The sequence below is a fragment of the Peromyscus eremicus genome, chromosome 7 (assembly GCF_949786415.1).
Source record: "Peromyscus eremicus chromosome 7, PerEre_H2_v1, whole genome shotgun sequence".
NCBI classification, from domain to species: domain Eukaryota; kingdom Metazoa; phylum Chordata; class Mammalia; order Rodentia; family Cricetidae; genus Peromyscus; species Peromyscus eremicus.
This window is the reverse complement of record NC_081422.1, coordinates 80,765,863-80,780,728: the sequence shown is the minus strand read 5'-3', so window position 1 is coordinate 80,780,728 and position 14,866 is coordinate 80,765,863. Positions and strand designations below refer to the sequence as shown.

General features: G+C 42.8%; 1 protein-coding gene across 1 annotated transcript in view; it reads left to right on the top strand.

Annotated features, from left to right (window-relative positions):
* The window catches only part of Snap91 (synaptosome associated protein 91), a 115,467-nt gene that overhangs the window by 69,422 nt on the left and 31,179 nt on the right, over positions 1–14,866 (top strand). Inside the window, exons 11-15 of the mRNA XM_059267047.1 lie at positions 1,253–1,280; positions 4,647–4,756; positions 6,673–6,788; positions 13,132–13,146; positions 13,453–13,614. Coding sequence (XP_059123030.1) covers positions 1,253–1,280; positions 4,647–4,756; positions 6,673–6,788; positions 13,132–13,146; positions 13,453–13,614 — 431 coding nt within the window. The remainder of the gene's footprint in view (positions 1–1,252; positions 1,281–4,646; positions 4,757–6,672; positions 6,789–13,131; positions 13,147–13,452; positions 13,615–14,866) is intronic.

Sequence of the window (14,866 nt, the reverse complement as noted above, 5' to 3'; positions counted from 1 at the left end):
GTTTTCCATATATAAGAAGGGAAACGATGTAAGTGGGATTAAAGGTTAGCCAAAAGTTTGTGATATTTCAACTCTGCGGTGCACTAGAGTCGTAGGTTCCTACGTCCACTTTTCTGTAGATGGAAAAACACCAAATCTCTTCACTTCAGTAGAGCCTCCCTAAGATGGGAAATTATAGGCATGCAGAAGGTAGTAGTAGTTGGCAAATAGTGTCTGTAAATAGGTGGAATTTGCATAGTATTGAACAAAATCCCAATTACTAACATCAGTATTTGCTCCTGAACGAAAGCCATCCTAACAGCTGACCCTGGCGGCGGCGGCCTCTTACTAAAGTACACAGTGCCTTCACTTTTTTCTTATTATTTATTTTGTGCCACCCCAGGTCAGGGAAGTGTGAACTGTGCAAGCATATGTTCCAGAAGTGTGGCTGTCTGCAACCTGTGCTGGAATTGGTGTTCACTTTAAAGACTCTTTCATTCCTTAATATTCCCTCAGAAATAATCATCCAAGTTGCTCTTCTCTTTCAAACTCCCAATAGTTATGACAAACAGATGGGAATATTTTTCCTGAAAAGTTTTCATTACAGGCATGAAAGTAACACAAGCTAGAGGGTGTGGCTGTGCATATTGAGTCTGGCTCACTCACGCGACTCACGGGGATCTTGCCTTTTTTCTCTACAGTTCCTTCTTGCAATATATGATATTCTTTTTGAGCTTTCTAACTTTTGAAATAATAAATAGGTATTCCTTTTTTAAAGTTTATATAATGTGCCTTTTTACAAACCTTGGAGAAGTTTGAGAAATTGAAATTTTAACAGTGGTTTTTGGTGGGTATAACAATAATGACTAGAGAGAAAATAAAAATTTTGAATTTGGCCGGGCGGTGGTGGCGCATGCCTTTAATCCCAGCACTCGGGAGGCAGAGCCAGGCGGATCTCTGTGAGTTCGAGGCTAGCCTGGGCTACCAAGTGAGTTCCAGGAAAAGGCGCAAAGCTACACAGAGAAACTCTGTCTCGAAAAACCAAAAAAAAAAAAAAAAATTTGAATTTAAGAATGTCCATTAATAGATATTAAGTCAGTGGCACTATTGGGAAAAGGACATCACTGAGTAAAAGACAAGCGTTGTAAGCTCCTCTGTTGCTATAAAGAGCTCCATGGAAATAATCCTCACACCAGATGATGTGACACCAAGCTGATGCTTCAGCAAACATCCGCAGGTGCATTCACATTTCATTTTCTTGTGTTTCCTCTAGATCTGGTGCTCCCTCTCCATTAAGTAAGGTAAGTTGGTCTGCTTCTCGGGGTGCTTTCTTTTGACGTGTCGCTTTGTTCAGTATAAAGTACCAAGTGTATTCATTCTGCAATACAGCAGTCATACCACACACTCTCAGGACTTTCCTCGTCTTCCAAAAATGAAAGTCCAGAGTCATGAAACAGTAATGTCCCATCCCTCCTGACCTCAGTCCCTGGAAACTGCCATTCTTTCTGCCTCTATAAAGATTCTTCATCTGAGTGGATCCAGACAGTCTGGCCTTTTGTAATTCATTTATTTTACTTAATATGCCTTTGGGGCTCAGCCTGACCTCATGGGCCAAGATTTTCTTTTTAAAGTTGAATAACATTCTTTTATACACACACACACACACACACACACACACACACACACACACACACACCAGTTTGTTCATTTTCCCTCCAGTAGGTATCTGAGTTAGTTCTAGATTTTCAGTATGACGAACAGTACTGACATAAAGTACAGTGTGAAACGTCTGGCTGAGGGGCTGGAGAGATGGCTCAGTGGTTAAGAGCGATTGCTGCTCTTGCAGAGGACCCAGGTCCAGTTCCCAACACCCACACTGAGTGGCTCACAACCTCCTGTGATTCCAATTGCAAGGGAATCTGATGCCCCCTTCTGGCCTGTGCAGGCACTTGCATGCACATGGTACTAATGCAGACAGTCAGGAACACACACACACACATAAATAAAAATAAATTAAAAATTCTTAAGAAATATGTCTAATACAGAAATATGTTTGAGACTCCACCTTCAGTTTACTTGGAGTATGCAGCTAGGAGTTACATTTCTTTTGAGAAAAGATTAAATTATATATGATTTAGCTTTCTCTTAGAACCTGAGTTTTTAAATAGGTGAGTTTTACTTGTACTTATGTGACAGCTGAAACCGTATGTATCTATATAACATTTTGCTAATTAAAATTCACATATCGTGAATCTATGACATAGATCAGGAACAGGGTGTTATGTGTATTTTAATGATACAGGAAAAAAAATGTCAGTGGGTGCCTTTGCCCCAAGCATGCCTGTTAGAGTAATCACAGTAGTTCCTTCAGCTCTCCCTCATTCTGAGCGGATCGAAGGACAATGGTAGGGTTTTCCCTGACAAGAGCGTGCACTCTCACGGGCCTGTAGTTCACATCTGCCGTTGTATTTTCCGGCAGAGTGTAATAGATGTGCTTTTTCCTTGACACAGCTCCATTATGTAATTGCTGCCATTACAGATGTTCAGGGATGTCATTATGACTGTGCCAGAGACTCCCAAATAGCATATGCTCTGCCTGTGCCTGGCTGGCTGTTTAAATTCTCACAGGGCCTGGAAAAAAAAATTAAGCAGAAATCTTTTCAGCTTTTCTGATACAGAAACACACCATGTTGCCTATGTGAAAATGTCCAGCTCCAGCTTACGACTCCTTAGTGTGGCCAAATCAGGGCTTCCTTTAGGACCGTCTCTTTTGATATTCTAGCCAAATAAAAATTTTCTGATGTTTTGTTTTGTGTAGTCATGGTGTTGATTGGTGTTGTGTTTTCTGAGGTCTCACATTACATTAGAGGTTCTTGTTACACAGCATTTGTTATGGGCCTATGCCCACCTTCATTTCTGCATTCGTGTGGTAGTATATGTGGTGTCCTCCCATTTCCTCCTGCTACTTTATATACCATCACTTTTTCTAAGTTTATTTACAAGTATTAGTTAAAAATTGAAATCTCTCCCCCACCTTTTTTTTAAGAGCAGTCAGTGTCCGGTGTGGATAATATGCCCTTAATCGTGTCCAGTGTTTATTTCTCCACGGCACTCAACACTTGGCAGCTACGTATCTATTGAACTTTGATAGCATGATTAGTTATTTTGTGGCGTGTGTAAATCCTGGACATTCTTGAAATGGCAGAATTTCCCATAACTTTCTTATTCATCTTTTTGTCTCAAAATGATTTTTGTGACTTTTTAAAGCTTCCTTTAAATCTGCTGTATTTGAAATTGGGTGGCAGAGCCTCTGCTTGATCCTGATAGTCATGCATTTTATTTCCTGGAAAATTAAATATACTAGATAAAATAGAATTAGAATAGTGACCACAAAATTTTTAATTTTCTAATATATAAAATATTAACATCTCTATAAATTTATAGGAAACAAGATGTGTGTGTGTGTGTGTGTGTGTGTGTGTGTGTGTGTGTGTGTGTTTTGCCGGATGATGGTGATGCATGCCTTTATTCCCAGCACTCAGGAAGCAAAGGCAGGCGGATTTCTGTGAGTTTGAGGCCAGCCTGGTCTACAGAGCAAGTTCCAGGACAGCCAGGGCTACACAGAAAAACCCTGTCTTGAAGAAGAAATCGTGTGTGTTCTATATGTGTGACCTGTTCACGTGTGTGTGTGTGTGTGTGTGTGTGTGTGTGTGTGTGTGTGTAAGACAGGAGTTGACATCAGGTATCTTCTTTTTTTTTTTTTTTCAGGTATCTTCTTTGTTCTAGGTCCACTTTACTTTTTTTTTTCCTCCTTTATTTTATTTTATTTTCCGGAGCTGAGGACCGAACCCAGGGCCTTGCGCTCGCTAGGCAAGCGCTCTACCACTGAGCTAAATCCCCAGCCCCCGACTTTACTTTTTGAGACAAGGTCTCTGACTGAATCCAGAGCTCACTGATCTAGCTGGTCAGTGGGATCCAGAGCTCTACCTGTCTCTGCCCTCTGACCTCTGTGCTGGGGTTACACCCACATACTACAGCACATGGCTTTTTATATAGGTGCTGGGGGACAGAACTTGGGTCCCTGTGCTGGCACAGCAAGTGTTTTACCAACTGAGCCATCTTCTCAGCCCAAAGGTTTAGATTTTATTTCACCTTAAAATTTTTATTTCACAGTGTGATGAGATAGAGTCGTATCCTCAGATTGTCAGTGACTTGAATCTTACCTGTGAATTTTCCCCTGCCAACTATGAAATATTTATGTTAAAGTCCAGATGTTGAAGTCGTCTGAGAAGATTTCACGTGAAGTATATTTAGATAAAAGAAAAAAGATCCTGGTTGTCTAGCAGTAGTCACCATTGGTCATGTTTGACAGGTAGTTTCCTAACTTCAAGTTCAGTAAATATGTTTAGCTTGATTTTAAATATACAACTAGAAGTCCCTCTGTTAGACCAAATATTTTAACAAAATGTTATGTACGTTACATTGAACTGTTCAAACCCGAGTAGTGGTTGTTACAGTTCTTGGTTTTGATATCTCCCAAGTTTTTCCTCCTGTGAGGAGTTGCAGAATAAATGCTTAGGATGGCTGGGTCTGCAGACCACAGCCCCATGGCTCAGTGAGGTTTGGACGTGTGTGTGATCGGCCTGTGTTGTGGTCTTCACTTTCAGTCTTCTCCAGCCACAACTGTTACATCTCCGAACTCTACACCAGCTAAAACTATCGACACGTCCCCACCGGTTGACTTATTCGCAACGGCATCTGCGGCTGTCCCTGTCAGGTCAGTTCATGAGTATGTAGCCAACTGGTCCTTAATGTTTTGACTCGGTTTTTGTTGTATTTTTATGTACTGTACTGATACCAGACAGTTTCGCCGGATGAAATCCAGTCCTGATACTGCATGACTGGGGGGGGGGGGTTACTTTTGCAGTATAACATAAATCCTTTGGGGATCTTAGAGTGACTTTGAGCCTGTACCCCCTTAAATCCTTGGGAAGACTGACGCTGTCACTCATAAATTTAGGGAAACATCTGGAAGAAAGATTCATATACTGCGAGGTTGGATGCTATGCAGAGTATCTAATGAAAATCAGTTCTTCCTATGAGAAACTTTCAAGGTGTTTCAGAGTGCTTAAAAACCATTAACAGTGTGGTTTGCAAGCCTGTAGTCCCAATACTCAGAAAACCGAGGAAGTTAGATCATGAGTTCAAAGCCGGTCTGGAATACATAACAAGTTAGGATCCAAACTGGGCTATGGAATGAAACCCTGTCAATTGAGTAAACCTCACGGGTACAGGCTGATTACTTGGTCCTGGAATGAACTCAGCTAACGTGATAGAAGAGACCAGTGGAATGTTCCCAATCAACTGTAGTACACCTGGCTGCCCTGTAATGGGACACCAGGATGGCTGAGATCTCAGAACTGCCTGAAATGAGTGACCGAAGCATAAGGGCTTCCACAGATAACAATTTGGGGTCGCCTTTCTTCTACTGTGAGGATTTTAGCCTCCTTTGAGAGCGTCTGCGACTTTTATGAGTTCACTCTATTCAGAGGCTCCAATTCTTTCTGAGCAGCTTCAGCTGTAAGCAGCAATGAATCTATATATTGCTGCCTTGTTTACTGAATGCTACACTTGCTTACTTCTGCCTCTCATATGCTTGGCACACCCAAATAAACTGTTACTTATGAAAAGTTTGAGTAAGCTCTTTTTATTTATAATGTTCTTATTTGTGTGGTGCTGGGGTCAAATCATGGACCCCACACATGCCCCCTGTTTAAGCTTTTAATTAATAAATGCATTTCCCTTTTCTGATATTTAGTCTAGTTGTATTTAAGTATGTTACTGAAGCAGACTTGGGAATTAAGCAATGCCTTCAGGGGGTTAAGTGTGGCGGATTCCTTTCTTTCAGTAGAACGGTGCTTGGGCATCTACCATGTAAAAGGTAAAGACCAAGTCAGATGGGGAGCCTGGGATTCTGAGGGCTTCCAGCCTGTAGTCAGTGCTCCTCCGATCTTATGTAGCCGGGAATCTTAGGAGAGTCTTGTTAAAATAAAGATTCTGATGAAGTAACAACATCAGCTTGAAAGTTCGCATTTTGAATACAATTCCAGGACACTCGGGGTGGGGGTGGGGGGGTTGCCCACGCTTTGAACCCAAGACTTAGGCTTCTGTTCAGAATTTACACAGATAAATAAATTTTGAAAAGCTTACTCAAAGTAAGGTGAGCCCACTGAGAGGCAAACTTGATCTATTACCATCTAATTTAGGGGAAAGATTAGCTGTGATTCAGTTTAGTAGTATTTAGTTTATGGGTTCTTAAGACAATTTTTTTTCTACACAAAAAAAAAAGTAGAAAAAAGATAACCTCAGAGCATTGGGTTTTAGTGCCCTGTAGTTTTTTACCCAGCTCACCACCTATTTTTATAAATAAAGTTTTATTGAGATGGAGCGTGGTAATTCGTTTCTTTCTTCTGTATTGTCAGTGTCTTACTTCTGCTATAATGGCAGAGTTGAGGCGTGACAGAGACCATCTGCCCCTCAAAGCCCACACGTCTCTTCCTTTACAACAGTGATTTTCCAGGCCTTTGTGCACGCCACGCAAGTCTTCGACATCGTCTGCACAGGTCTTTGTTGTCAGACACTTTACATTATAATATTTCAGAGTCTGATTGTGAAGTTCTGCTTTCTTTCTAGTGCTGCTAAGCCATCCAGCGATCTCCTTGATCTTCAGCCAGACTTCTCTGGAGCGGCTGCGGGGGCGGCAGCGCCTGTACCGCCGCCAGCCGCTGGGGGAGCCACGGCGTGGGGAGGTGAGTGAGTTCTCTATGGTTGTTTTCATCCGGGCTGGTATTATTACATATGCACTATTACATCAACAGTTGTGTTAGAAGTGTGGTGGAGAATGCTCAGAGTGGCTTCAGCTGATCAAGGTACACACTTGAAAGAAATTCTGCACAATGTAGTTTAAAAGTTCAAATAGCCTATACTATCTAAGGTTGAAACCAAAGAAGTACATTTTGTGTTTCTAAAATCTTGTTCTTAGTGATTATTTTCTAGAAATGGCTGTATTACAAGGTTATAGTGCTTGGGTTGGTGTTGTGATTCACATTGTATCTGGCTTCATGGAGTTGAAATCTACTATGCTCTTGTTTGTATCAGAAAAAGCCAATCCTACACTGATTGGCTGAAAGGAAACACATCTAGGCATTTCAATTCCAGCTGATTCACAGGTCTCAGAAAAACCAGCTTTTCATAAACACCTGATTAAAATCATTGAAGATAAAGTAAAATTAAAATAATTGTGAGTGCTGTGCTCTACAACAGCAAACTATCAGTAAAGTTCTCAAGGAGGTTAAGACACTGTGACACAACAGTGAAATCAACATGGAGAAAAGCGGTAATTCTGTAAAAGGAAAACGGTTAGGTGATAAAGCAGGTTGGAAGCATTTGAGGAACTGGATATTGATAGGGATTTGCATAATGTCTTAGTCAGAGTTTCTATGGCAGTGAAGAGACACCATGACCACGGCAACTCTTATAAAGGAAAACATTTCACTGGGGCTGGCTTACAGTTTCAGAGGTTTAGTCCATTATTGTCATGGCGGTCACCATGGTGGCTTACAGGCAGACATGGAGCTGGAGAAGTAGCTGAGAATTCTTCATCTTGATCTTCAGGCAGCAGAAAGAGAGACTATGTACCATACTAGAAGTAACTTGAGTGTATATGACCTCTAAGCCCACCTCCACAGTGACTTACTTCCTCCAACAAGGCCACACCTCCAACAAGACCACACCTACTCCAACCAAGCCACACCTCCTAATAGGAGTCATTCCTATTCAAACCACCACACATAGAATGTTAGACTAAATTGCTCAGGGTCTATACAAAGCCATTGCTATCCAATGAAGCAGTAAAACTCATGACCTTTAGGTTACTTTGTCTCCCAGGCAGAAAATATTTCTAGTACTATGAGACAAGATCTGTAATTTAATATAACATTTCAGAATCAGCGTCCTTAATTAACAGTAAGAAAGTCAAATGAAGTTACGTAGCCCTAGATAATTAAACAGTCGCTGGGTGGGCCTGTTAAAAGCATGTCAGTGTAACACCAGAAGTACATTCTGACTGGGAGCTTTCTCTCTAGGAATGTGGAGGCTGGGGCACATTAGCTACGTTATTGCAAAGCCCATGGCCAGAAATCCTAACCATAGTGACTGCACTGTGGATCCCAGTGGGGGATTCCTTATGAGCAGCTGCAGTGTGTGGGTCAGGCGGCAGAAATCAGAACATCCGGGCAGGGAGGGGCCTCCTGGCTCCCCCACTGGTCCTTGTTGCCTGTTTCTTCCCAAGTCTGCCCATCCTCTGGTCTCTGTAATCCCTTCATCTTATTACCCAGGGTTTGGTAATAAAATTAAAGAGCAGTAAGCAGTTCGGAACCGAAGTCGACAGCTAGAAGTGTGGGCATTTTAAACATTTTAACATTCTCCTATATGGAATAGTCAACTGTTAAGGCTGTAGCTATTAAATGTTTAAATTTGCCCCTTAAACTTCAGCTAACGGTATTGCCTTTCATTGAGAAGGGAACCAGTGGCTGAAGAGCCTGCATAAGGACTTCCTTCCTGAAGACACTCATTTGGTCTGAGCTTTAGCTTTTAAATAACCTTATTTTGGTTTGCTAATGATTTCATTCCCACAACTTACTGTGTTTTCCTCTTTGATAGTGTTTCGGCTCCATGCCCTCAAGTCAGATTTTTCTCAGCCATGAAATTCATACTTACTGAAGCTGTTATAATAAAAAAATGGTTTTAGTTATGAATTTGTTGGGTTATATAAAAAAGACTTTTGGATGTTACCTGAATGTGTTATTTTTAATTCTGTCATGCATTTAAGTTGGTATGTGTTCATACTTTAATTAATTCTGTTCTCTGACAGTTTCATATATGGATGTAATATATTCTGATTACCACCCCCAACCCCATTCTTACCTCCTTCCCATCTCTCTTAGTTCACTTTTTATTGCTGTGATAAAACACCAGGACCAAAAGCAACTTGGGAGGGACGTTTTCTTCAGTTTACAGCCTACCTTACAGTCTAATATAACGGGAAGTTGAGACAGGAACCTGGAAGCACAGAACACTCCTACCTGGCTTGATCAGCCTGCCTTCTTACACCACCCAAGACGGTTTGACCAAGGGTGGCACCACCTACAGTGGATGGGCAATTCTCACATCAATCACTAGTCATGAAAGTGGCTACGTGCTTGCCTTTAGGCCAGTCTGATGAAGGCATTTCCTCAATTGAGGTCCCCTTTTCCATGATAGCCCAAGTTGGTGTCAAGTTGACAAAGACTCACTAGCACAATAGTCCCGTCAGTGACTTCCCCATCCGAACCAGTCCTTTTCCCAGATTCATGACCTTGGTTTTGTCTGTGACTCATTTACTTTAATCGACGCCATCTGTATGAGTATTAGATTGAAACTATGCATTGGAGTCTGGTGAGGTCACCAGAGTGTACATGACTGAAGCGATGACTCCCCCTCTCCCAGATCTATCAGTAACAAGTAGTTTATCACTGAGGAGTAAGCCCCTCAGCCATTCCTCCAGCACCTCACTATTGAGGGATATATTATTATACAGACCCAGTGCAGGCATTAGCAGCTGCTGTGGGTTTGTGAATGCAGTGGCTTAGTATTGCCTGATGATGCCATTTCAAACCCTTCTATCTTCTAGCTTTTACATTCTTTTCACTCTCTTTGCCACAGTGTTCCCTGAGCCTTAAAGAGGACAGAAAAAATACCTTGTTAAGAGCTAAGCACTCATCTGTTTACTTATTCGCAGTACCTGTATAGCCATGAGTCTGTGCGTTGACCACCATTCACTTGGAAGAGAGGCTTCTCTCATTAAGGCTGAGAGTAGCATTTGTCTATGGTATACACATAAATATTTATAAGATCATTTGACTCTGTAGCAATTCAACTGAACAACAGTATTCAGTTTCCCCCCAGGGACCATGTTCTTCTCTGTTATGTGTTTTGGATGAGCTTTACAGTACCAGGCATAGATTCCCTGCTGTGGAGTGAGCCTCGAGTCCTATCAGAGGGCGGTTGGTTACTCTCGTAACAGTAGCACCACTGGTGCACATTTAGGTCACTCTCGTAACAGTAGCACCACTGGTGCACATTTAGGTCCATCTTGCCTGGCACATTGCCTGGGTAAATCTGTTGATGGCTTTTCTCCTACAGCAGCTAATATAGAACCTTCCAGGACTGTGAAGTCTAGCCAGCAGGGAGGGATCTTACAGCTCAGTTCCAGCTTGATTTCTCTCTATTATACAACCAAGGTATATAGTATCTTCAGCAATGGGGTCTTATTATCTAATACTGGGGGGAAACCAAGAAGAATTTCCGGAGCCTCTATTGCATGGAAAGCCTCTCTGAGCCTCTGTGGTCTCTTTGACTAACAACTTGTCAGGAGACATCCCACCTAGAAGCAACTTTTTCCAGCCACACAAGTTATTTCCCTTCAAACTCTTTTTTTTTTTTTTTTAAGTAAATTACAAGCCGGGCAGTGATGGCTCACACCTTTAATCCCAGCACTCGGGAGGCAGAGGCAGGTGGATCTCTGTGAGTTCAAGGCCAGCCTGGTCTATAGAGTGAGTTCCAGGACAGCCAGGACTGTTTAACACAGAAAACTTGTCTCAAATAAATAAATAAATAAATAAATAAATAAATAAATAAATAAATAGTAAATTGTATTTTTAAAACTTGGTTACAAGATAATAGGTTTCCATATGGCTTTTCATACCCCTTGTTTTTTAGGTTAACCCTCCACCTAGCTAGCTCCTCATCTCCCCTTCCCACCACCCTCTCCCTACTTAAACTTTCTATCCCCAGGACTCCCCCTCTCTATTTCCTACCTTGTACTGCAATGTGCTCCCGATGGCCTCTTTCTAGTTTCCTGGTTTCTACAGGATCTCAATATTGTGTTCATGCTTTTTAATGCTAAAGACACTTGGTGACCTTCACCATTGCCCTTGAAGTGATTTCTTTTTCTAACCTTCCCCACTAGAGGGCGAGCGTCTCATAAGCAATGCAAAGACCTTAGTGAGCTGGGAAGGCCGGCCTGCCGGGTTAGACAGTGTAAGTGTGTGTGTGTGTGTGTGTGTGTGTGTGTGTGTGTGTGTGTGTGTCAACACCCAGAACTGCAACAACAGATAGCAACAGAAAAGCTGATGGGGGAGGTTTATTGATAAATAATTCTCAATCTCTAAGAAAAATAATAAAACTCACAAAGCGTGAGAAAGACAAAATGAACTGGGAAAGTGGTCTTCGCCTCCCCGCATTTCTCCTGCAGAGATCTGCTGAAGCTGAGGATGCTGTTTCCTTATAGATGTGTTTGCCTCATTTGACTAAGTAAAGCATGAAATCAGTTTCCCAGTCTTATTTCCTAACATCAAGCCACCTCTGTGTTTGAATATTGTAGTACTTGAGTTTTATAGAACTAGACAGTAAAATGGGAACTCTGAAGCTTGTTTCGACATCCGCATCTGACCTTTAGTGAAAGGGTTTCGGTATGCAAAGATGAAGACCACCTCAGCAGTCTGTGAATTCTTCGTAGGGTTGTAGGTATGGACACATTTCCATTTCTGGAGACACATTGCAATGATAATATTCTTATATTAGTATAAGACAACAAAATTTCAGCAAATTCATATTTTAATAAATATAGTTTACACTTACCTATAAATTTAGTTTTTAATCAGACGGATAACAAGCCCATTGACAGAAAAAAACACAGAGACGGTTTGAAATCCACTTTTGCCTTCGTAATAGAAAGAATATTTTCCTTTGTTCATAATAAATCTGTGTTTCAGAAGCAAAAGTAAAGGAGTGGTTTTTGGGCCTGTGTATCTAACTAGAAAAGCACTCAGCTTCTTCTCATAAGTAAAATTTCTGCCTTTTAAGAAGTATAAGATTGTGGCTAGGGTTTTGTTAAAATTGAAATAAATAACCAAGATGCATTTGAGAAATAATATTATGGGATAATATAACTGATATTTTCCACGTGGACTGTTTGCTGTAATACAGGTGGGTTTTGGGACCCACTTCTTCCCACGTTAAGAAACTCTGGGGTTTGAGTCTGGAGACAGTGTGACATGCACACACCAGACACTGGAAGGTTTACAGGCGCTTTGAAGTTTGTGCTCCTAGCTTTCCGTGTGGAACAGTTGATGTATTCCAGGGATGGATAAGCCCTCTAAGTGAATGAGCACATTTAATCTTCATAGTAACTTGAAACAATCCAGTTGTGACTCACTGAAGAATGTCAGTTTCTTTGTTACGAGATTTAACTTCCATTTGTTACAGTGAACATTTTCTAGCCATTTTTTTTTAATAGTGCAAGAAGGGCCTTTGATTATGTACCTCTTGTAAATGAATTGAATCCTCCTACTTTAATTTGTGTGTATGGTTTCACCCTCTACCAATCGTGGTTTCAAGACTGTCTAACCGCTGACACAGTTACTAAGAGAGACCTGCCATGATGGTGAATTGTCATCTTGGCACAGACTTCAGAATGGTGTTGTCTTCATCAGCCGGGCCTGTGGGCAAGTTTGTGGGGGAACTTCCTTGATTAGTGATTGACATGACAGGGCCCCTGTGGTCAGTACCACCCCTAGACAGGTGGCTGTGTCTAGGCTGGGCGCCATCGGGAACCCAGTCTCAAAGATGGAGAGTGGGAGGAGGTGGGAAAGAAAAAAAGAACAGGCAACAAAATTCTGCTGATTATAGGTTAATGACATCAGTCACAACAGGTAAAGGGGATCTGCTGGGGATAATGAGGGGGGAAAACTCTTTTTGGATATAGATTGTGTTTTTCAAAGTTATTTAAGACTCAAGTAGTCTCTTGGCCTCCCTCACCCTCTGTTTTTCCATCTGTAACTTGGGTAGCTTGGCCTAGGGTCCCTTCCTGCTTGAAAATCCCATGGTGAGAGTTGGTAATGCATTTGTCCTCTAATGACTATGGGTCTGGGGAGGCACAGGAGGTCCGGGTGAGCCTGCCCCTTGCCCTGCCTGCCTGCACACTGGCACAGTCAGATGTCTCAGCTGGAACTCTTATTTCTTCCTATGCTGCCACCACCTGGACATCGGTAGACCTTTTGGGAGAGGGTGAGTAAAGCCTTGTTTCTTTCCTCCTCCTCCTCCTCCTCCTCCTCCTCCTCCTCCTCCTCCTCCCCCTCCTCCTCCTCCTCCTCCTCCCCCTCCTCCTCCTCCCCCTCCCCCTCCTCCTCCTCCTCCCCCTCCCCCTCCCCCTCCCCCTCCTCCTCCTCCTCCTCCTCCTCCTCCTCCTCCTCCTCCTCCTCCTCCTCCTGTGAGAGCTGTCCACAGCTGTCTTCCTGGGGCCCGGAGGAACCGGGTCTAGCTCCTGTCCTCCCCTCCTCTCTCTCCCTTTGCTCCGTCTCTGGTGAAATACAGACTCCTTGGCCGCACTCTCTTCCGTCCCCTCTGAAGCACCGATTTCAGACCCGTTTGCACCAGAACCTTCCCCTCCTTCGGCAACCACTGAAACCGCTTCCGCTTCTGCCTCAACTACCACAGCTGTGCCAGCTGTCACTACGGAAGTGGATCTCTTTGGAGGTTAGTCAGTCACACCAGGGCTCCTTCATTCCCTTTCAAGATGGCTGACCTAAGGTATTTGAATTGCCTTACACTGTGTTAGCAGCATGGCCGAGTGTAAGAACTTTTCCAGTGTCGGTTCGCAGGCGTTTGACTTCTCTAAGGCCATCAGCTGCCCTCCCTGTAGTCTGGCCTTTTTAGGGCAGAAGCTGCAGCCCTTGGAGCACACTGGATCTCACATCAGGATCTGAGTTGCTGCCTGACTCTGGCCCACATATGCCCTCCCTGCAGGGCCTCTGTGAGTGATCCCAGGCTTCTGAGACATTGAGATGTGGCTTTGGGGTCAGATTAGAACCAGCCTGGGGAACATTTGAAGACCATGAGAGAGAGAGAGATCCTAGCCTAAATAATTTCTTAGCATTTAGACAAAAGTAAAAAAATTGTCTGAGAAGAATTAAAATTTGGATGGCTGGACAGAGAGTTGACTGGTATACCTACTTTTGATGGTTGTGTCCAAGTAAGACGTAGGGTCTTCTTGACTTTGGAACTTTGAGAGGCCATCTGAAGCAGCACTTAGCATGCTGATTAAAAACAGGTGCAGGTCAGTCTTGGAAAGAATTGTATAGAAATGTGCTGTCCATGTAGATGCCAATTCTGACGCAGTGAAATAACCTGCAGTATGCACAGACGCCATGAGCATCAGAAGCCAGTTCATCTATGGATTTGCGTCTGGGGGAGCCACTGTGCAAACGCAGAGAAGTGTGTGGACCACTTACACACATCCAGGGGGTGTTAGACTCATTAGAGTTTTGTGTTTCCTCATTACCATACAGCACATTTCCCAGGGCCTTTTGAAAATATTGTAAAGAAATTGAAGGAAGCAAGTGGTGGAGAAGCCAGCAGCGGTTTGGCAGGTGATGGTGGAGTCAGTACATTCCCCTGGGGATGAGCACTTACACAGACACATACCACTCTGCTCTGTGCAGTGCCCTCGACGCTGAAGCTGTCCAAGACCAGTCGTGTTGGCTAGACACGGCATTTCTGTCAGTTTCACCGAAGACATTGTCTGTCACCTTGTTGAGTCTTCAGGCTGACAGAGAGAAACTTGTTTCTTAAAAAGCAGGAGACAGAGAATTGCAGACCCTTGAGAGTTTCGCTAACAGGGACCACTCAAAACTCGGTGTTCTTTGTCAGTGTTGGCCTAATCTCTTCAGGTTAGATGTTTGTTGTTGTTGTTTTAGCTGAAATTTATAAGATTAACTCCTTCACCCTT